This window comes from Monodon monoceros, unplaced genomic scaffold (assembly GCF_005190385.1).
Source record: "Monodon monoceros isolate NGI ecotype Baffin Bay Population unplaced genomic scaffold, NGI_Narwhal_1 Super_Scaffold_6, whole genome shotgun sequence".
In the NCBI taxonomy this organism is placed as follows: Eukaryota; Metazoa; Chordata; class Mammalia; order Artiodactyla; family Monodontidae; genus Monodon; species Monodon monoceros.
In genome coordinates, this window is record NW_021703783.1 from 96,763,842 (window position 1) to 96,786,961 (window position 23,120).

A 23,120-nucleotide genomic window follows, 5' to 3' on the forward strand; every position below is an offset into this window, starting at 1 on the left:
TTAATGAAAAGCTTTTTTGTCCTCATCTGATGAAAGTTGTTAATTTATTACATTGTATTAAAATATGGTGAATAAAATCTGTAGATATTTATTATATGGCTCTAGAGGAAAAGGTTTTTTTTTTTTTCCATTCACCCTTTATAGAGGGGTACAGACTCTAAGAAATAGTCTCTGCTGGGCTTCCCTGGTGGCACAGTGGTTGAGAGTCTGCCTTCCGATGCAGCGGACATGGGTTCGTGCCCCGGTCCGGGAAGATCCCACATGCCGCGGAGCGGCTGGGCCCGTGAGCCATGGCCGCTGAGCCTGTGCGTCCAGAGCCTGTGCTCCGCAACGGGAGAGGCCAAAACAGTGAGAGGCCCGCGTACCGCAAGAAAAAAAAGAAATAGTCTCTGCTTTCAAGAAATTTAAAATGTAGTTAATTGAGTTACAACCCCTCACCTCTCCCTCCCCCTTTAAGCTTACCCATTCAGTGGGTAAGCTTATCATTCAGTGGGGAAGGAGAAATTAGATGTTTCTTAAATACCAATTATAAGATATCAACATCTTAAGGTATGGCCATTTTTTTTCAAATTTTTGGGTCCAGGATGTGTGCGTTTCTTAATGGGCATGGACGAGTTGAGCTAGTTCCTCAGTGTTTCCCTTTCTCCAGTTGCTGCTGCAAAGTACACTGATTTCACTGCTCCCGTCAGGCCTGGTGCCTGGCTCAGGGCACATGCTCAGTACATGGGTTACCTGACAAGTCTGTGAAGCAGTTAGCTCCCGCTCTGAATACGCGAATAGTCTCATCACTGTTTTAAACTTGAATTGAACACATGCAATTAGTGAATGCAGGTCTGGGCCCTAGAGATACAGAAAAAAATAAGGTAGTCTCTATTTTTCTGGGATTTATAGTCTAGCTGGGGTGATAGACCGCATCAGTGAATATTTAATCTGATGTGGGTAAGTGCAATTCCATTCTATGGACCGAGCTCCAGGGGCGCATAGAGATGGGATGCGGCTCCCCTGAGTACTCTGAGTAGCAGAGGAGTCTCACCAGGGCTGTGAGTTTTCAGAGGCCTGAAAGGAGCCCCCGGGTTCTTCCAGGCAGAGGCTTGGGTGGGGGTGGTGTGAGAGGGATTCTGGGGGAGGGCATACATGTGAACAGACCCAGAGGATTGCCAGTGCTTGCTGGTTTCAGGAATCCATGGGGAGGACAAATGACAGTGATCACAATCCCCATTTATTTTCTCTTTATACTGCGTATGTGAGCTGTTGTATGCCGGGTAGATGTTGCTGTGATTACTCTTCAGTAGCTATTAATAGTTATTTGTGTTTCAGGAATCTTTTGGTTGGCCGTAGTTCAGGTAGACATTTTTCTTTTGGTTAAAAGTGTAATGAAGGAGAAAGGCATGGTGTATATGTGACAAATTAACATGTAACATTGGAAATTATTTAGGGTGGTTCATGAACTTACTAATTGTTCTATGGTTGGCATATCAGTTAGCCAGTTTTCCTAAGAACAGTGCTGTTATTTTGTGTTGTCTATTATAGTTTGATTTCAAAGCTTTTGCTGTGCTAGATGTCAGTTTTGAGTGAAACAGAGGTTAAGATTTCAAAGAGTGACATCAGAGAAGACCATTCACAGTAGGAAGGTGGTGCCCATGAGAGAGGGAGCTTGTGAAGGACCCGCTGAAAGAAATCATACTGGCTTCTTTACCCCAGGTATAAACACACATTTCTTAGTCATCGAAGGAGAAAAAAAAAAGAGGCTTTATTGTAGATTATTGGAGTTCTAGAGCTCTACTTCTACTTGACTATAAGATTAAGTAATAAATGTCATCAGAACTTTATGCAGGTGGGGCAGATAGAGGTAATTAGGTTTATTCTTTGTTGTAGAAATCATGATCACTCTTGGCATTCTTCAGAATGTTTTAAACCCGTGGGTACTTTCTTAGCGTGTTAATAGTGCCTGCACTATATTTAGTATTGTTCGAGCCCAGAGCACGCCTCCCCCAAATAAGCCTCAGTGGCATATTGATTTTTTTAAAATTAAAGTTACTTAAGAAAAAGCCAGTGCAAGAGGGACGCTCTGACCCTCCTCTCTGTTGAAAGCAGGCAGTAAATCTCCGTGTGAGAGGTACCCTCCCTGCATCTGGAGTCAGAAGGACAGCCTTATCCCCAGAGGTGAATTTGGGGCCAAGAAGCCTATATAAACAAACCTTGTTTCCTCTATAACGTACTACCCCAAGTCCAGACTCTCCTTAGATTCTTCACTAACTAAGCACCCGAAGCCTGAGTTTCTTTGTTCAGTCAATTCCTCAGAAATTTAGTGTTTCTTTGTCTAAAAAGTATAAAAGCTGCCTGCTGTGGCACATTTTTTAGGTCCCATTTCTATGAGACCTCCATGCACACGAATTAGAATTTCTTTTTCTCCTGCGTGTCTGTCAATTTTATTATTAGTCCAGTGGCAAGAGCTCTCGGGGTAGAGTGGGAATTGCCTTCTCCCCAGCAGCACCCACTTCTCCTTAAAGCTGTCCTGAGAGTGTTAGTGAATCTTCTTTTTGTCATATTGTCACTGAAAGTGGCTTACACACTCCATTGTTTTATACAGTTTCTGAGGCAGGACTAATGCTGCACCTTTGAACTTTGGCTTTTTTATTTGGTCGCTTAATTGCTGCGACCCTGAGTCGAAGCTTCATGATCCCCATTTAGAGAGGGCCAACGGGGGGAGGTGGGGCAGATTATTTTATGCACGATTTCCCAATTTTTAATTGATTAATTTATATTCTGCCTCTTTCCAAAAACAAATCTGACATGCCGTAAAAAGTAAATACAGTTAGATAAAATAAAGGTAAGGGAGGAAATTGGAGGGGAGGGAAAAGCCAGAAATAAGGTTAGTACTCAGAAGTCCTGCTGAGGGATTCATAGTGTTAAAGATGGGTCGTGGGTTTGACTCCAGGCTTCTTAAAGGCAAAGACAGAGGAGAACGTGATAAATAAAGGGATTTATATCATCCATCCTTAAGATAAAAAGGCGACACTTGGAGTACAAGTATTTATGGTCCTGAAGCTCGCGGAGGGAGTGTCTCCCAGGCCCCCGAGCAAGCACAGCCGCTTGGGACGCTTCAGTGGCCGGGCTTCTGGAGAAGTGCGCAGCTCCCCGGTGGTCTGGCTTCAGTTCATCCAGGGGGTGAATGTAGGGTGCTGGGATTCCACAGTGCGAGCACAGGGAGAAAATTCCTATGGTCAGGACTTATCTGTAAGAGTCTCTTCAGTTGTCTAACAGCAGTTTTTCTTCTGACATTAAAGCGGATTCTTGTTTCTTTAGGGGATTCACGGAATGAGGAAATGGGCTTGCATTTAGGTGCCGTGCTGCACACAGAAATCCTTCTCTTCATAGCTGTGGCATGAGAGCCAGTGCGGGCAGTGCTCCTGGCGTGAGAGGCCGTGGGAACTGAGGTGCCCAGTTGTGGGTGGGGCGGGGTGAACAGCCACAGGTTCATCCCCTGCCCCGGGCACACACTCTACCTGGAAGCGAGCTCGCTCTATCTCTCTGTCCGTCTCCCTCTGCTTCTGTCTGTCTCCTTCCCTCCTTCCTGCTCCCCCGACTCCCCATCTTTGTGGTTGAACGTGTGTGAGCTCAGAGCACTGCTTCTGGCTCCTCTATCTAAGAATGGGTAGTGGCTCTGCCCCCCAGGCAGTCCTTCGTGAGGATCCTTTCTCATAACTTTACTTCAGGTACACACTGGGTGACAGAGGACATGGTTATATTCTCTGTCTAGAACGTGAGATGCAGATATTCTGGTTTGACTAAGGGCAGACCCATAACCATAAACAGTCACCTTAAACGGGGGTTCGGGTTGTTGTGGGGGTGGAAATCCGACTGTTTCCGTTGGAATTGTGGCTCCAAAAGTTATTAGCTGAGGGATGTGGGCAAGTTGCATAGACTCTTCTGTGTCAGGTGTCTTGTCTTTAAAATGGAGAGGACAGTATTGGCTTCATAAGGTTAATGCAAAGATTAAATGAGATAATACAGGGACAGGAGGTTGATAAGAGCAGTGCCTTGGCGAAGTGCTCAGTGTACGTAGCTCTTTTGTGTCGTAAACTAAGGAGCTGGAACAGATAGGCCTAGCTTGCCTCCCCACAAAATTAAGTACCAGCAGTGTTCTGAAAAGGACATTTGGAAATGTCTTTTTCTTTTTTTTCTGGTTTGTAACAATTTTATCCTTTTTCAGAGAAACAGCACCCAGGACTATTTTCCAAAGAGTCCTGGATATCTTAAAGAAATCTTCTCATGCCGTTGAGCTGGCCTGCAGAGACCCATCCCAAGTGGAACATCTGGCTTCCAGTCTGCAGTTAATAACAGAGTGCTTCCGGTGTCTCCGGAATGCTTGTATTGAGTGCTCTGTGAACCAAAATTCAATCAGGTACTATTCTTTGTAGTTACATATATGCCTTTGATAATATCTCTTTGTGTGCGTGCATGCTGGTTCTGTCATGTTGGCCTATCTGTTAGAGATGGTTTTGGCATCGCAGTCACCTGTGTTTATTAGGAGACTCTCTCTGTCTCCGGGGGCAGGTGCTCTGCAGGACTTGCTGTGGGAGACTCCTGGTGAGTATGTCATGGGACAACATGTGTAACGTTAGGGGTCATTCAGGTTTCTCACTTGTATTTATGATGTTTTGAGAGATTTGGTTTTTTACATAACACAATGATTTGAACTTAATTTTGATTCTTTGATTCTAGATTCTGCCTGCCTAAATACATTTGCAGTTCTGGACTTCACTTTTCTTAGTTGTAGGTGTTTTAATTAGTTTTAGTGTTTTAATTAGTTGCCCTTGTGTTTACTTCAAACAGGGAGCACGATGTGAATTTCTAAGACGGTTTATCTTAAGCGTTCCTTAAGATTGTGTAAAGTTGCCAGCTGCTGCCACCTAATTTATAATATACAACTAAAATGTGGTTACCAAGATGAGCAAGAGAATTGCCCTGTCCTGCTCTTGTTCTTCTACATGTTACACTCTCCTCCCAGAACTGAGCACCCTTCCTCTTTGATTTTATGCAATCTGCTTTTTATTAACAATTTTTACTTGAGATGAAGTTAGAAGCCACAAAGCATGCTCACTTTTATTTCCTGGACTTGAATGTAGACAGAGCCCCCGGGCTCCCTGTTACTGCCATGATGAGTGAAGTCGGGCTGGCCCAGAAGCCGATGGAGAGACTCCCTGTGCTGCCTAGACGGTCTATACCTGAGGCTTTGATATGATTAATGAGGTTTTTTTAGATCAAAGGAGAGGGAATCAAAAGAGAGAGTTGGTTAACTTCAGCACAAAATTGAACATGGCGTCCATATACAGATAAATGGATAGAAACAGTAATGATCTTGGTAGTAATAGTTAACATTGAAAAAGTATAACTAGAAGCAGCTAGAAGCAGCAGGCCAGAGGCTAGATTATTTTGTCCCTTTCCAGGCAGGGAGGCCCTCTAGTGTGACGGGAGAGGGAAAGGAGAGCCCTAGAATGGAAATTCTAACCATTCAGGGCATCAGCTCCCGGGAAGAACATTTTTGTAGTCAGAAGGACAACAAAGATTCTGGTAGGGACTTTGAGGTCAACTTAACTAAAGCTGATATTCCCGAGCCTGTCAAGATTCAGATCTCAACCAGTATGTATTTTTCTGATGTTTTCAGTTATTAAAGAGTTAATTAAAAAGTAGGATGCTATTAAGGCCCAGACCTTATTACATCTTTTGTCTGAACATTGCACTTTGTATGGACTGGAATTATTTTTTGCCAAGGATGTATGGAACATGGGGTATGATACAGCAAAGCAAACAGTCTGAGTCCTGTGAAATTTCAGGAAGGACTCAAAGAAGACTGTTGAAAGCAGTTAGCTCTGCATGTAAATACAATCCCTGTTGCTGGGGTCGCTATACTTTTACTGCAGAGAGCCAGATAAATAGTTCAGGCTTTGTGATCTCTGTCAGAGGGGCTCACTTCTCCCATTGTAGTAGAAGGGAGCCATATGTAGTACGTGGACAAATGCACATGCTGTGTTCCAGTAAAACCTCATTTGTGAACACTGAACTTTGAATTTCATAGAATTTTCGTGTCCTGAAGTTCCATTTTTCTCCCCCCACCACATCTGGCCACACAGAAGCAGGCAGTGGGCCCCGGTGCCTGGCAGCCATTTGTATATGTAGAGGCAGGAGGAGGAACAGAGGTGGAACAGCATCTTCTTTTCGGAGGCACGTGCTGAGCCCCTTTTCCCACCAGCCTTGTGTTCGGATAAAGAGGAAAGGAGCAATGGCTGTCTGCCCACCTGGCCTTGGGGAGGGGAGAGAGGACTCTGGCCTTGTGCACACCGACCCTGACCCTCTTCTTTAGCAGTGAATGTCTTGGTTTAATTCTGATTTACGTTGAGAAGAAGTGAAGAAGGTAGAGAGCTGTATGAGTTTCCTTTGCTGCTGTAACAAAGTACTGCAAATTCAGTAGCTTAAAATAACAGAGATTTATTATCTGACAGTTCTGGAGGTCAGAAGTCCAAAATCAGTCTTCCTGACCTAAAGTTAGTGTCAGCAGGGCTGGTTCCTTCTGGAGTCTCTAGCAGAGAATTGATTCCTTTGGCTTTTCTAGCTTCCTGAGGCTGCCTGCATTCCTTTACCTCAGAGCAACACTGTAACCTCTTCCAGTCTCTTTCTGACTCTGACCATATGGCATCCCTCTGATAAGGGCCATTATGGTTACATGAGGCCCACCCAGGTGATTCAGGATGATCTTCCCATCTTCAAACCATTAATTTAATCACTCCTAGAAAGTCTCTTGTGGTATTTTCTGACCAGTTCTTATTCTCTAAAAACAGCCAGCAGTCCAACAATTCAGTTCCATTCTGACACTAACTACCTCAAGTTAGTGGCTTCAGATCCCGTAACTTCATGACTCAGTCCCACAAGACTGCCCCACCTTGGATGCCAGCTGCAAATGGGGTACCCAGGCTACATTTCTGCCCAGCTGACTACAAATTCAGGGGTTCCCAGGACACCCCTCAGGTTTGATAATTCAGTAGAACGACTCACAGAACTCAAGGTAGCACTTTACATTCTGTTACTAGTTTACTGTAGAGGGACAGCCACCTGGAAGAGATGCATAGGATGGGGCGGGGCACAGAACTTCTGCGCGCTCGCCAGGCATGCCATCTTCTGAGCACTTTGATGTGCTCATCAGCCCAGTCAGAAGCTTTCCAAACTCATTGTGTGTTTTAGTGGACTTTCTGTGGAAGTTCCACCACATAGGTGTGATTGATTAAATCACCGGCCATGGCGATTGAGCTGCCTTCCCTTCCTCAGAGGTAGGAGGTTGGGGTTGAAGGTTCCAGCTGTCTGATCTTAGGGCTGGTCCCTCTGGCAGCCACCTCCCATCCTGCAGGCCCAGGAAGAGTCCCCTCTTTAGCATAAGCTCAGGTATGGTTGAAAGGGGCTTGTTACGAATAACAAAAGGCCTTCCTCTCACACAGGAACTTCCAAGGGTTTTAGGAGCTCTGTGCCAGAAACTGGATCAAATATAAATTGATTACATCACATCTCTTTGCCATGTAAGGTAATATATTCAGTTTCCAGAGTTTGGTATGTGGACATCTTTAGGGGGCCATTATTTTGCCTAGCGCAGTCTACCCTTTGGCCCCTAAAGATTCACGTCTGTCCTATTTGCAAAATACATTCATCTCGTCTCAAGGTCCCCCACATTCTCGACCCATTCAGCATCAACTCAAGCCCCAAGTCTCATCTAAGTCTCATTAGCTAAAAAGTCCCAAATCTTAGCATCTAAATTACATCTGGGTGAGACTCTGGATGTGATTCATCCTGAAGCAAAATTCCTCTTTATCTTTGGACACGTGAGACTAGACACGACGTTGTCTGCTCCCGAAATACAGTGGTAGGACAGGCCTAGGGTAACAGCTTTAGACATTACCCTCTAAAAGAGGAGGAAATTGAGGGAAAAGGGAGTCACTGGTCCCGAGCAATTTCAGAATCCAGTTGGGCAAACTCAGGTTTTGAGGCCTGGGAATGATCCTCTGTGGCTTGGGGCTCTGCCCTTGGTCCTACCCTCAGAGTCATCCTTCCTTTTTCTTGAAGGGTAAGAGTCATACATGTTTTCAGCTGAGTAACTTTATCAGCCTCTTTCCTGCCTGTGGGATTTTGGGAGTTTTAACAGCCTTCTTTCATTTCATCCTTTCTCTGTGCATTTCATCCAGCTTGGCAGACTTTCTACTGGTATAACATTCTCAAAAACCTTGTGGGTCTCACATGTATGTCACGGGGAGTTATATACCATTAAGCAATCTAGGGTCTGCCATAGAGCTTTCTTAGATAACCCCATCTCTATTCCTGATTTCTGCTGAGATCACTGAGGGGAATGAGTAACACTCCTAGTCTCTTTAAAGAGCCCTCTGTGTAACTGAACACCAACCTTTTGGTTCTTCCAAGACGTTAGCAGAAGGTCATCCAGCCACATCCGTGGCTTTGTCTCCGGAGCACAGTTTCCTCACAGTGAATAGTCTAGTTTTAGCGTCTTTTGCAATCCGGATAGACTGAGAGTTTCCCAAATCATACCTGGTTCCCTTTTAGTCTCCTCTGTCTCTCGCCTCTCGCATTTTACCATACACACCAAGAGGAAGTCAGGCCATGCCTTCAACGTGTTGCTTGGAAATCTGCTCAGCTAAATATCCAGATTCATCGTTCTGCTAAGCTTCTGCCGCTGGAGAAAAAGGATTGTTCCGTCCAGTCTCCAGTAACGAGTTCCTCATTTTCTTCTGAGATCTCACCAGCAGTGCCTTCAGTGTCCACGTTTCTATTCAAGGCATCTAGGCCTTTTCTGTCACGCTTCTCAGAATTCTTCCAGCCTCTGCCCATTGCCAGATCCCAGAGCCACGTCCACGTATCTGTGTATTACAGCAGCACCCCATTTCTCCTACCCACAGTAGTGTCCTGTTGCTACTTGACAAATTACTAAAAACGTAGTGGCTTAAAATAACACATTTATTATCTTACAGTTCTGAAATTCAGAAATCCACAGTGGGCCAACATGGCTGAACCCCTTTTGGAGGCTCTAGGGGAGAATCATTTTCCTTGCCTTTTCCAGCTTGTAGAGGCTGCCTGCACTCCTTGGCTCATGGCTGCCCTCCCTGACCCTCTAGTATTCCTCTTAAAAGGACCCGTGTGATACCTTGGGCCCGCCTGGTTAATAATCCAGGATAGTCCTTTCATCTCAAGGTCCTTAATTTATTCACGACTGTAAAAGTCCCCTTTGCCATGTAAGGTAACATATTCACAGGTTTTGGGTATTAAGATGTGGATACTTTGGAGGGCCATTATTCTGCCCACTACAGGAACTGTTAACCGGTAGCCTCCGCGTTCACTGTGGATCATAATTTGAAGTGCAGGTTTAAGAAAAAGAGTGTGTCTAACTTTGTCCTTTTTAAAAACCTTATACAGGAACTTGGATACAATTGGTGTTGCTGTTGATTTGATTCTTCTTTTTCGTGAACTTCGAGTGGAACAGGAATCCCTGTTGACAGGTAATTTGCAGTATGATTCATGGATTACTTATATCTTTGAAAAGGATTTAAATACCAGCACTCTGAGTATTACATCATTCATTAAAGCAGATGGTTCTGTATTTCATGATACAGAGAAACTTCATTAGTGATATTAAAGAATCATCATAGAAGAAAGTTGTAGTGACTTCCAATTTTCTCCCTCTGTTGTGGGCTAAATTGTGTGTGTTCCACCCACCCCGCCTCCCCCAATTCATGTGTTGAAGTCCTAACCCCTAGTATACTTCAGAATGTGATTATATTTGGAGACAGGGCCTTTAAAGAGATAATTAAGGTAAAATGAGGTCATACGGGTAGACCCTAATCGAGTGTCACTGGTGTCCTTATAAGAAGAGATGAGGACACAGGTGTAGAGGGACAACCATGTGAAGACACAGGGAGAAGATGACCACCTGCAAACAAAGGAGGGAGGCCTCAGAAGAAGTCAGTCCTGCCGACGCCTTGAGCTCAGACTTCTAGCTTCAAAACTGAAAACACATTTTTCTTATTTAAGGCACCCAGTCTGTGGTACTTTGTTATGGCAGCCCTAGCAAAGTGTTACTGTGTCTTTTAATATGTGTCGATGTGGCAGGCCCTATTCTCGGTGTTGCATGTGATCTGAACAGGGACCAAAGCAGTCAAAAATCTCTGTCCTCAGATGTGTACGTTCCAGTGAGGGGAGCCTTGTATTAAGTACATTAAATAAGGCAAATATACAGCATGACACAGAGGGAAGTTAGCTCTGAGTGTTAATAGCTGTTGGTATGGGATTAAGAGAAAAACCAGGCTTCTTAATTTGAAGACCAGGAAGCTTTTCCAGACTTTTTGGAATGTTTTTGGTTCTTGAACTACTTGCATCAACACTTCTTTGGACAGAGGTTATTATCATACCATTATATTTAAAAATAAAAACATATAATTTTAACAGGTGATCTCTTTATCCAAGGAACTGAAATACTTGTGGGTAAACCGAAGTCATTTAATAGAACATCTCAATGTAAATATCCAGCTTTTATAAAATGTACTAGATTGGAGGTTAAAAAAAATTTTTTTTAGTGCTAATTCAATGAATAGTTACTTCAAATGAGAGCTCTCCAGCTGTATTTAAAATGTTGATTTATATACAATTCTTAATGCCTATACTTACTGTATAAAGTGAAGCATGCTTATCTGAATGTTAGTGGGGAGGCTGCTTTGAGAAGGTAGAGAGAGAATTTGAGCTGATCGTCTTTCTTCAGAGGCATAGAGACTGAGGCCCACAGTGAAACAGGCTAACTGAACTGTCAGAGGTACCACCCGGCTTAGTTTAGTTCTCATTCTACTCTGTGATTTCTTAGTGTTTTCATTTAAAACTCATTTGTTAAAATTCCTGCGTCTTTCTATTTGATTTAGGATTCTTCCTCTGGGACATTGTAATTATTTTTTGAACTAATTAAATTATCTAAGAATTGGCACACAAAGTGTTGGCTCTAAGTTTTTTGGAACAGCAATAATTTCTTTAGTATTCTCAATTTGGTAGGGTGTAGCATTAGGTTGTAAAGTGTTTTAAAATGTTGTATATTTAAAAGTATTCTTGTAGCTCCATTTTGTGATAAAACAGAAGCCTCAGTGCTCAAATTGGGGGGTTAAAAACCAGCAGTAAAATACAGATTTCACTCTCTTGTATGGAAAAGCAGTTATTTTTGAAGTCTGACTGTGGTATGATAATTCAGAAAGAGAGTTCAGAATGTACTACGTTTTATAATTGCTGGAAAAAACACCGATGTGGTGGGTAGTGTGTCACTGACAGAGCTGAGGAACTAGGGTGGGCAGGAGTAGGTTTCTCTGGTAATGGTGGATTCCTAAATAAGACACCAGAGGAAGCACTGCACAAACGCTGTGAGTAAATAACTGTCAGAGCGGAGCCAGCCCTCCTCCACCTGTGCATAGAATCCCATCCCCACTCGCCCACTCAGAAACTCTTCCCCTGAAAGTGTCCCCTTTCTCTCCGGCATCATCCCTTTCCCCTCTTTAGTCTGTCATTTCACCAGCGTATAATGTGCTCTCCTGTTTTCCACTTAAAAGTGTCTTCCCTTGACTCTGTGTCCCCCTCCATCCAGTATCCCTTGTCTTTATCCCACGGCTGCTACAGGAGATTGGCTACTTGGTGTTTACAAAATGTGATGAAAGATTATTTCATCCTTTCTTCTCAGGATTAATTTTCTCTTCACTGAAGCGAATAGATGATCTAGCAAAAAAACCAAAGGAGCACATTTCTGAAACTTTTTATGAACTGGTTTGCCATTGATGAATAAATCAGTTGTTTGGTTGGCGGCTTGGCTGTTCATTGATATCGACCAGTCAGAGAGCGTAGATCTTCATAGACCTGTTTTATGTTAGGTATATTAAGAGTTGTTCACAATTTATGTAGTTGTAGTTATATCAGTTAATACATTTTTTATTGTTACGAGATTCACATCACATAAAATTAACCACTTTAAAGTGAACAATCGAGTAGCATTTAGTGCATTCACAGTATTGTACAGCCACCACCTCTGTCTAACTGGAAACATTCTCATCACCCCAAAAGGAAACCCTGTACCCATTGAGCAGTTGCTTTCCATTTCCCAGTTCCCTGAGCCCCTGGCATCCACCATTCTGCCTTCTGTCTCTATGGATTGCCTGTTCTGGATTTTTCATATAAATGGAATCATAGAATTTTGTGACCTTTTTTGTCTGGCTTCTTTCAGTTAGCATAATGTTTTTTGAGGTTCATCCACATTGTATATGTATCAGTGCTTCATTTCTTTTTGTGACTGAATAATATTCCATTGTATGCATAGAACACATGTTTTGTGTATCCGTTCATTCATTGATGGGCATTTGGGTTGTTTCCACAGTGTGGCTCTTGTGCCACTGCTTGGCTGTTTAGAATAGTGCTGCTCTGAACGTGTGTGTACACATATTTATTTGAGCACCTGTTTTCAGTTCTTTTGCATGTATACCTAGGAGTGGAATTGGTGCGTCAATTTTATATGTAAATTTTTAAGAAACTGCCGAACTTTTCCATAGCAGCTGTTTTATATTTTCACCAACAGTGTACAAGGTTCCAATTCCTCCACGTCCTTGCTGACATTTGTTTTCCTTTTTTTGGAGTATAGTTATCCTGGTGGGTGTGAAGTGGTATCTCATCGTGGTTTTGATTTGCATTTCCCTAATGACGAATGATGTTGAACATCTTCTCATGTGCCTTTTGGTTATTTGTAAATCTTCTTTGGGGAAATGTCTATTGAAGTCCTTCGCCCAGTTTTTTTTTTTTTTTTTAAGATTTTTTTGACGTGGACCATTTTTAAAGTCTTTATTGAATTTGTTACAATATTGCTTCTGTTTTGTGTTTTGGTTTTTTGGCCGTGAGGCATGTGGGATCTTAGCTCCCTGACCAGAGATCGAACCCGCACCTCCTGCATTGGAAGTGTGGAGTCTTAACCACTGGACTGCCAGGGAAGTGCCCTTTGCCCAGTTTTTTTTTTTTTTTTTTTTTTTTTTGCGGTACGTGGGCCTCTCACTGCTGTGGCCTCTCCCGTTGCGGAGCGCAGGCTCAGCGGCCATGGCTTACGGGCCCAGCCGCTCCGCGGCGTGTGGGATCTTCCCGGACCGGGGCACGAACCCGTGTCCCCTGCATCGGCAGGCGGACTCTCAACCACTGTGCCACCAGGGAAGCCCCCCCTTTGCCCCCGTTTTTAATTGGGCTTTTAAATTTTGTTGTCAAGTTGTGAGAGTTATTTATGTATTGTGGATATTGGGAATTACGTTGAATCTGAAGATCCACTTGGGGAGAACTGCCATCTTAATGATATTGAGTCTCCCGGTCCGTGAATAGGGAACATCTCTCCATTTATCTAGGTCTTCTTTTTCAGTTGTATCAGTTTCAAGTAGATGGCTTGCGTCTGTTGACAGAGTTGGAAGGACATTACTGAGGCAAGAAGGGAAAGTGGAAGTGATACTTCTCACTACCTTCTTGAAAAAGGCAGCCAGTGATATAAATGAATTTTATTTGGAATTCAAGAATGCAACTTTGTTTCAACAATGAAGCTTAAACAAATTTTACAGTATGTTAGTTCAAACGTAATAACAAATCTTTTCAAAAGCGTTCTTGTTCCTTGATACAGTGCCTGTACTATCTTTTGACTTGCTCTGTGAGGACCTTACTCTTTGTAGATTTTTAGCAGGGTATCTGTGCCAGTTTTTTGTTACCGCTCTTGAGGTAAGAACTATAATTACGCTGTCAAAATAATATTTAGAGTATTATTTTCAGAGAATAATTGCAGTGGTGTGACGAATATATTATGCTCATCAAATTATATGTAAACATAAGCATGAGTTATTTTAATTGAGTTATTGGTGTTGTTTTTGGCCTTTGTTCTTTTCTAATCTGTAAAAATAATGTTGGGCTTTTTGAGGGGCTTTGTAACATTTGCAGTATTTACATAAAGATCACTTGATAAGCTGTTTGGTAAAAGTAAACTGTCATTTGTACTTTGGAGTTTTCTTTTCTTGTTTCTAGGACGTCTTTAAACCTTTTCCTTCCCAGAATTATGTTCTGATTCAGAGTGCTAATTTTTAGTTGCCTGATGAATTGTTGGGTTGTTTGGCTTTCAGACCGACTTATATTGTTGGCTTTTTTTGTGTGTTAAATTAAATCTTACAAGGATTTCAGTGTTGATACTCTAAAATAGTCAGCAGAAATAGAAATGTCATTTTACACTACGACTTAAGATGAAAATGAAGGTATTATTTTTTATTATGAACATTTTATATAATTTCATTATAGAGTGGTTTTTAAAAATGAAAAGAAAAATAATCATTGTATATGCCGGCTACATTAGGCAAACACTTGACTTTTTTCTAGTCATCCTTCAGTATTTGTGTGTATGGCTATGAATGTGTATTGCAGTTTTGTATCCTGCTTTAGTTTAGATTATAATGTGAATTCAGTTTTGAGGTTCTTGGTTCAGCATTTTGTCTTCAGAGTTTTTTATCTCAGTGTTTTGCGTTTTGGCCACAATTTCGCAACCCTTCTTTGAGCAGCCAGTTGTCGAGTTACTATGAGTAAGTGAATAGCACAGGCACATTACACGCCTCAACCTTTTTCATCTTTACAGCTGCTCTGCCTTTGAGCTATTGGAGCAGCAGCGACAGGCTTTGAAGGGAAGGCCTGGGTTCCGGAAAAGTCTGAGGACAGAGGACCCGAGCTCCAGGCCTGGGTCAGTAGGCCCATCCCTCCCTCCTAGCAAAGCAGGGATCTAGGAGGTTGAAGGTCTTTGGAAGTCCTCTTGCCCTTAAAAACATCTCCTGCTTGCTGCCTGGCCGGGATTTCCGTTAATAGAGCAGGATCTTTCATTTCATCTCAGACTCTCCTGTGGCTCCTTTCCTTGATGAGCTGATTCCTGTTGCTGAGGAAGAGCCACTGCTTGTTTTTGCCTGTCTTGCTTCTGCCACTTGCAGGCTTCATGCCCCAGGCCAGTTACCTGACCTTCTGAGCTTTGGTTACTCTTTGCAAGAGGGGGATAATATTAACCCCGACCCCATACGGCTGTCGCGGGGGTTAGATGACATCTTACAGGTAGAACACAGTGTCTGTCTAGCACCTAGTGAACACTCAGCACATGCTAGTTATCACTGCCATTGTTGCCTCATTCCTTGGTTCTTGATGCTTTATGCATGCTGGTCTTTTGTTCCTCAGAAGTGTCTCGCCCTCTCTCCGCCCAGGGTCTCATCACATGCTGCTCTGTCTGCATGGACTGTCCTGGCCCCAGAGTAACCACTTTGAAAACAGCGAACAGTCGGGCGCAGGCGCTGATCCCTCAGCGTGGGTGCCAGGCGGGGGTAGCTGGGGCCTGGCACGGAGGGCGCTGGCTTTTAGTTGTGTGACCTGAGGAGGGGGCTGGGGCAGGGGTGGGCGTGCAGGGATTCACGGTAGCGTCTGTTCACTGCAAAGTGCACAAGTATTTTAAGTATTTACTTACCAGCATCGCATCCCCGTGAGAACCGGCTTACTGTTCGTGCTCTTTTGGTGTGTGGGGTCTGGGGCCCTCTCCTGCTGCTGACTTGGGTGACGTGATAAAGATATCTGCCTACTGTGACAATTAAATAAGAACTTGTATAAAATAAAGCACTTGGAACCGTACATGTCGCGTTAGTGATTGTCTAATGTTGGGTGTCGTTCTGGTTACGGGGCTGTTGTTACTCGGCTTTGAGCTTAGCCCTCTGTGCTCTGTTTCGTGGTGCAGGGGCTGGGCGTCCAGAAACACATTTCTCCTCCGCTTTCAGTGAGGTTTAGCCAATGAAGGATCTAGTGGGGACCAGGAGGCAGGGGGGGAAAGGGTGACTCGCCCCCTACTCGTGTCTCCCCTGGATGGTTCCCATTCCAGCTTCCTTCCCACTCGGAAGGCCTCCTAGTATTTTCTAGAGACACCACTGTTAGCTGGCCTGGGCCCTTCTTCCACGCACCAGAGGTGCCAGCGGTAGCCTGGGCAGCCCCTTCCACAGAGGCCCGGGTTCCAGCTCTGCAGAGCCCCTCCAGGCTTCTGGGTTCTCACAACCTTACCCTCTTCCCTTTGCGCCTCCAGTTTGAAGGGTGGTAGGTGGTGGTTTCCTGTAGCCTTAATCTCCGTGTTACCTCAGTGTTGCCTTTTTAGTTGAACTAATTCCATATATTAAATTTTCTTTGTTAAAGAACAGTTTGGTTTCTGTCTGTCTGACTTGGTCCCGACTGATTGAACTGTTCTTGTTTTCTAAGGCTTGTGCTTGATGCCATCTTCTCTCGCTTCCCCTGGGGCCCTCTTTCCCTTCCTCACAACTTCCCTCCCTCCTTCCCTCCCTCCCTCCCTCCCTCCCTTCTCTCCATCTGCTCTGCCAGCTCCGGTACAACCAGGAGACACAAACCGCACTGCAATTTGAACAGGGAAAAATTTAAATAAAGAATTACTAACTATAACAAAGGCTTGAAATAACAGGGGCTTGACTACTAAGAAGTAAAGAGAATGCCAAAGAACACAGGAATTGCAGATATAAGGAGCAACCAGTGCCCCCAGGGCTAAGATGAGTGTCCAGGGAAGAGGCTCCCCTCCCCCTAGGCCTGAGATCCAGGCCTGCTTGGAGAGGGCACGGCTGTGGCTCACTGGGTGGTGGTGAAGTCGCCGAGGGGTGGTGTTGGTGGAACTTGATGGAAATCCACCCTCTGGGGTGCAGGGGGGGAGTCGTACACAGAAAGCTTCCATGACTTGAAACTGGCTTCGAAGCATCCTGAGGAAGTTCCTAGCTCCTGGACACTGCTGGTTGGTCCTGCTGTGCGAGAGCTCCTCACTGGAGAAGCTGCAGGAGATGAACGCCAGAGAAACAGGAGAAGCATGGCCAGAGGACTACCCAGAACCAGGAAGAGAAAAACTCCGCTCCCTCCAGCCCTCCAGTGCCCCTCCAGCGCCTCTACCCACGAGGCTGTACGTGCCAGCTGACAAGGGAGACCTTCAAAGGGCCCACCTTTATGTTTGCAGAGCAGGCAGCGAAGCTAAGAAGCAGTGATTGATAACTGATGCTCAGTCAAGAGTAATTTAAATGCGGTCTGTTCACAGATGCAAAGAACTTGAGAGAACCTTTAGTTCCTAATGCATTACATTCTCACAAACACTTTGTTATTTTCTGATTTTTGCCAGTGCGGTGGTTGTGTAGTTTTCCCGTGGGTTTGAGTGGGTTTTCTTGTGGTTTTCCCGTGGGTTTGAGTGCTTTTTCTTTTGCGTATGTGTGTGTGTGTGTGTATGTATATATATATATATATGTATGTATGTATGTATGTATATATTGGGTGGGCCAAAAGGTTTCTTCAGTTTCTTCCGTACAGTGGCGGTAGTGGCACTCAGTTGTCTTTAACTTCATTCAAAACAATTTTGTTAAATTGTAGGTGACAGCTGTCATATCAGCATGCATTTAAAAAAAGTCTTATCAAAATTGGTGAATTTTTGTGTAGCCATTTTAATATCGAAGATGGAAGAAAAAAAGCAACATTTTTGGCATATTATGCTTTATTATTTCAAGAAAGGTAAAAACGCAACCGAAACGCAAAAGAAGATTTTGTGCAATGTATGGAGAAGGTGCTATGACTGATCAAATGTGTCAGAAGTGGTTTGCGAAGTTTCATGCTGGAGATTTCTCGCTGGACGATGCTCCACAGTCGGGTAAACCAGTTGAAGTTGATAGCGATCAAATCGAGACATTAATCGAGAGCAGTGAAGGTTATACCATGCGGGAGATAGCCGACATACTCAGAATATCCAAGTCAAGCATTGAAAATCACTTGCACCAGCTTGGTTACGTTAATTGCTTTGATGTTTGGGTTCCACATAAGTTTAAGTGGGGAAAAAAACCTTCTTGACCATATTTCCTCATGCAATTCTCTACTTAAACATAATGAAAATGTTTCAGGTTTTTTTGCCACGTTGTGTGGCATGCAGAACTTTCCCAACCAGAGATCAAACCTGTGTCCTCTGCATTGGAAGCGTGGAGTCTTAACCACTGGACCACCAGGGATGTTCAAACGTTCCATTTTTAAAACAAATTGTGATGGACGATGAAAAGTGGATACTGTACAATAATGTGGAACGGAAGAGATCATGGGGCAAGCGAAATGAACCACCACCGACCACACCAAAGGCTGCTCTTCATCCAAAGAAGGTGATGTGTATATGGTGGCATTGGAAGGGAGTCCTCTATTATAAGCTCCTTGTGGAAAACCAAATGATTAATTCCAGCAAGTACTGCTCCCAGTTAGACCAACTGAAAGCAGCACTCAACAAAAAGTATCTGGAATTAGTCAACAGAAAATGCATAATCTTCCATCAGGTTAATGCAAGACCGCACATTTCTTTGATGATCAGGAAAAACTGTTACAGCTTGGCTGGGAAGTTCTGATTCATCTGCCATATTCACTAGACATTGCACCTTCAGATTTCCACTTATTTAGGTCTTTACAAACTTCTCTTAATGGAAAAAATTTCAATTCCTTGGAAGACTGTAAAAGGCACCTGGAACAGTTCTTTGCTCAAAAAGCTGAAGTTTTGGGAAGATGGAATTATGAAGTTGCCTGAAAAATGGCAGAAGGTAGTAGAACAAAAGGGTGAATATGTTCAATAAAATTCTTGGTGAAAATGAAACATGTGTCTTTTATATTTACTTAAAAACCGAAGGCACTTTTTGGCCAAGCCAATACACACACACACACACACACACACACACACACACACACACATACATATATATTCTGTGGAGATTTGGACAAATGTACAAGGACATGTATCCATCACTGTAATATCATACAGAGAAGTTTCACTGCCCTAAAAATCCTCTGTGCTCCACCTGTTCACACCGCCTCCTGTGCCCCAGCCCCTGGCAACCACCAATCTTTTTACCGCCTCCATAGTTTTGCCTTTTCCAGAATGTCATAGAGTTGGAGTCATACAGTCTGTAGCCTTTTCAGATTGGCTTTTCATTTGGTAATACGCATTTAATGTTCCTTTTCATGGCTTGATGACTCATTTCTTTTTAGTGCTGAGTAATATTCCACTGTCTGCACGGACCGCAGTTTATCCATCTAATGAAGGACATCTTGGTTGCTTCCAAGTTTTGGCAGTTATGAATAAAGCTGCTATAAACATTCATGTGCAGGGTTTTGTGTGGACATAAGTTTTCAGTTACTTTGGGTAAATACCAAGGAGTGTGATTGTTGGATTGTATGCTAAGAGTATGTTTAGTTTTGTAAGAACCACCAAACTGTCTCCCAAAGTGGCTGCACCATTCTGCGTTCCCACCTGCAATGGATGAGAGTTCTGTTGCTCTACATCCTTGCCTGCATTTGTTGTCAGCAGTCTGGATTTTGTCCAGTATTCTGCAGTTTTATTTGGTGAAATAGTCTAAATGTGTCAACTAGGTTGTTATTAAATCGTATTTAAATCTTCTAAATATGCTGATTGTTTTGTCTGCTTATTTTATAATTTACCGGAAAGGTATATTATTATTGCCGAATTTAATTGTGGGTTTTTCTCTTCGCTCTATACTTTTGTCAGTTTTTCTTTAATATATATTTGAGACCATGTTATTAGGTGATTCCAATTTAAAATTATACCTTTCTGTGAATTAAGTAATTCTGAAATGACTTTAAAAAAATTTCCATTAATACTTTTTGCCTTAAAGTTTATTATGTCTGATTTTAAGTGGTTGTATGACTCCCTTTGTAGGCTGGTATTTGCCTCGTATATCTTTTCACCATTCTTTAACTTTCAATGCTTTGATAGCCTTATGTTTTACATGTCTTGTTTTAAATTGTCTATTGTTAGATTTTAAAAGATCCAGTCTAAGAGCAACTGTCTTTCAATTGGAACACATATTCCAATGATATTTAATGTGATTACAGGTGTATTTGTGTCTACAGTTACAATGTTTTAAAGAAGTTAATTAATTTTGTATAAGTACATTGTTTTGGTAAGGCATTTTCATATTAACGTCATACCCAAAGTTTCATTGTGGTGAGAGACTTTTATAGTTAAAAGAAGCAAACAAGCTTCCTGTTTAATAACGTTGAGTATTTCTAACTAAGATGTATTTATTTGGTGTTTTGAAAAATTCTTTTAACCATGTATCTTTTTTGCCTTTATAAATCCTCAGCTTTTCGCTGTGGTCTGCAGTTTTTAGGCAATATTGCCTCACGGAATGAAGATTCCCAGTCTATTGTTTGGATGCATGCTTTCCCAGAACTCTTTTTGTGAGTATATTGATAGAGTTTTTCTGACTTCTGAAAAGATTGTGGTTATATCAATTCCCAAACAGGAGAAACTAACCTTTGGTGACAGAACTCAGGACAGCAGTTGCTCTTGGTGCGTAGTGGCGGGTGTAGTACTGGCTGGGAGAGGGCACGAGGTAGACTCGTGGGTTCCTGGGAATGTTCTGTGTCTTGATCTGCGTGGTGGTCACGTAGGTATATACACATCTCATTGGGCTGTACACGTAAGGTTTATGTCCTTCATTGTGTGTCAGTTTTTGCTTTAAGTAAATAAAAGTTTTGGTTAAAGTAAGGAATGCTGTTAAGGACACATTTTTTATAAGAAAAAAGCCATAAATTATTGAAGTATGGGCAATGAATTAATCATGTGTTTATTAATTGAGCATTTCTTATATGCTCGGCACAATGCTGTATGTTTTGGTAGATATGGAGAAGTATAAGATGTGGATAATCAATCTGTTTATGTAGATTGATTTATGGTGTACTTTCCCTGGTGATTTGCTACTGTGTTTTGACCAGCTGTGTTCATAAGAAATGGAGCATGGAGATGAAAGGTGAGCAGGTGATGGAGGAAGGATAGGTAATAGGAAAGGCCCCCATCCTGGGGCAGGAGGCCTGGCTTCTAATCCAGGTTCTGTTGCCAACCAATGGGGTAACTTTGGTGGTGGCAACGATATAAGCAGCAGAGCAGCTGTCGTTTGAATGTCCAGAGCTGGGTCTTTTCTGTATATTTCCCGTCCTTTACCCTTTGCCCTGTGGGGCAAGTGGTACTGTCCCCATTTGGTCAAATGAGGGAACTGACACTTATCACTGGTAAACGGCGTAGCTGGAACCGGAACCCCATGCTGCCCTCTGGATCCAAAGCCTACGCTCTTTAAATACCAGCTGCCTAAGTTCTGTGCTGCCTTCCCTGGTTGTATAGGTTTTCTGGGCTCATCTGTATGGTGTAAGGACCAGATAAACACTAATGTTATCTCTAGCTCACTGAGCCTGTAACCGGTTCTCAAATTCCTGCACATAATTAGAGTTGAAGGCATAAAATCTTTACGGTTAATAATAATTGAGCTTAGGTTGGAAGGAAAGAATTGTGGAATTCAAGCTGTAGAAATAAAAATTACTCATTTTTGAGAATTCATTCCTTTCAAACATTTTGAATACCTCATCTCTGCCAGGTTCTGAGCTAGAGGAATGGAATAAGGGTAACTTAGATATATTCACCACTCCCCCAAAGCCCGTGCTATAAGCATGTTGTAGTGTAAGAACTGATGTATTAATAACACAGGTGAATCCAGGTGTCATAGGGACACAGAGGAGAGGCCCTGAACAAGGCCGTCAGAGGAGTTTACTTGGCAATTACATGGTGGTTTTACATTCGTTATCAAATCTGGTGCTCACAGAAGCCCTCTGAGACAGGCCAAGGAGGTCTTGTTATTATATTCCACTTTTATGTCAGAAAACACACCGAAAGAGGTTATGTGACTTCACTCTATATGTGTTTGTGAGACAGATACAACCAAATTTGAATTCAGCTTTGGCAGGTACTGGCTTTGTGCCTTTGGGCAAGTAAAGTCAACACATTCTTCATCTATAATAAAGGATAAAACCTCCTCCAGAAGAGTATTATAAAGTTTAAATGAAAGAAAAAAAAGTCCTGCCATAGTGCATAACCCATAATATAATTGAAAATTGATAAATTAGTGACCTTTCTAAGATCACATAGCTGATAGGTGGGTGAACTGGGAGTTATACGGAGGCTTTTGACTCCAAATTTTATTTCTTGCCAATATATCATCTTTCCCTTAAACATTCTGTCCCTCAGACTGTTAAAGAAATGTCTGTAGTCATTGAAGTATCATTTTATGCCTTTTGATTTTTTTTCTAACAAGAATGAACATTTTAATGCTTTATAAATGTAATCATTTTACCTTTTTCTTTAATCAGATTCTATTGGCTTTCTGCCTCTGACTCATAAGTGAACTGCAGCTTTTGTATTGGGTTCTCTGTGTCGTGACTAATTTTCAATTTGCTGTTTTTGCCATAAATTATGTACTTGTTTAAAAGTGTTGTAATTCTTCATTAAATCCTTAAAAATATCAGTATATGCTGAACTTGTTAATGGGATTATTACTATTTATGAGTTATAATCATGTTTTATCATGCTGCTAAGTTGGGCTAACACCCTGATTTCTTTATTTGGAAGGTCTTGCTTAAATCATCCAGACAAAAAAATTGTTGCCTACTCATCAATGATTTTGTTCACATCCCTTAATTCTGAAAGAATGAAGGAGCTGGAAGAAAACCTCAATATTGCGATTGATGTCATAGAAGCTCACCAGAAGCAGCCTGAATCGGAATGGCCGTGAGTATCTTGTTAGAAATGTGGCTGCTTAAACATCCTGACATCACTTTCCTGGTAGAGGTTTTAAGTAAAAGTTTGAATTATAACAATTGAACAGTAAGTTTAAGCTTAACATATGTTGAAAAACTAGGAAAAGGTCCCATTTCTAGCCTTTCTTGTTTGTAAATAAATATGTGCTTCTCTGATGTCCTTTCTATTCTGACTTCTGCTTTGGATGGAGTATATTTTTGATCCTCTCCCAAGATAATTTGTTCTATTTTCCATAAAGCTGGAGTATTACTTACAGGCCCTAAATGTCTTTGTGGCATTTTATGTTTCTGATTAGTGGGACCCCACCTCCCTCATAAAATATTACCACAGAATTTCTGCATTTACAGAAATAGTA

General features: G+C 42.4%; 1 protein-coding gene across 1 annotated transcript in view; it reads left to right on the top strand.

Moving 5' to 3' along the window:
• The window catches only part of ATXN10 (ataxin 10), a 153,969-nt gene that overhangs the window by 17,524 nt on the left and 113,325 nt on the right, over positions 1 to 23,120 (top strand). Inside the window, exons 2-5 of the mRNA XM_029204338.1 lie at positions 4,214 to 4,405; positions 9,469 to 9,551; positions 20,262 to 20,358; positions 22,577 to 22,735. Of these exons, the coding sequence (XP_029060171.1) occupies positions 4,214 to 4,405; positions 9,469 to 9,551; positions 20,262 to 20,358; positions 22,577 to 22,735 (531 nt within the window). The remainder of the gene's footprint in view (positions 1 to 4,213; positions 4,406 to 9,468; positions 9,552 to 20,261; positions 20,359 to 22,576; positions 22,736 to 23,120) is intronic.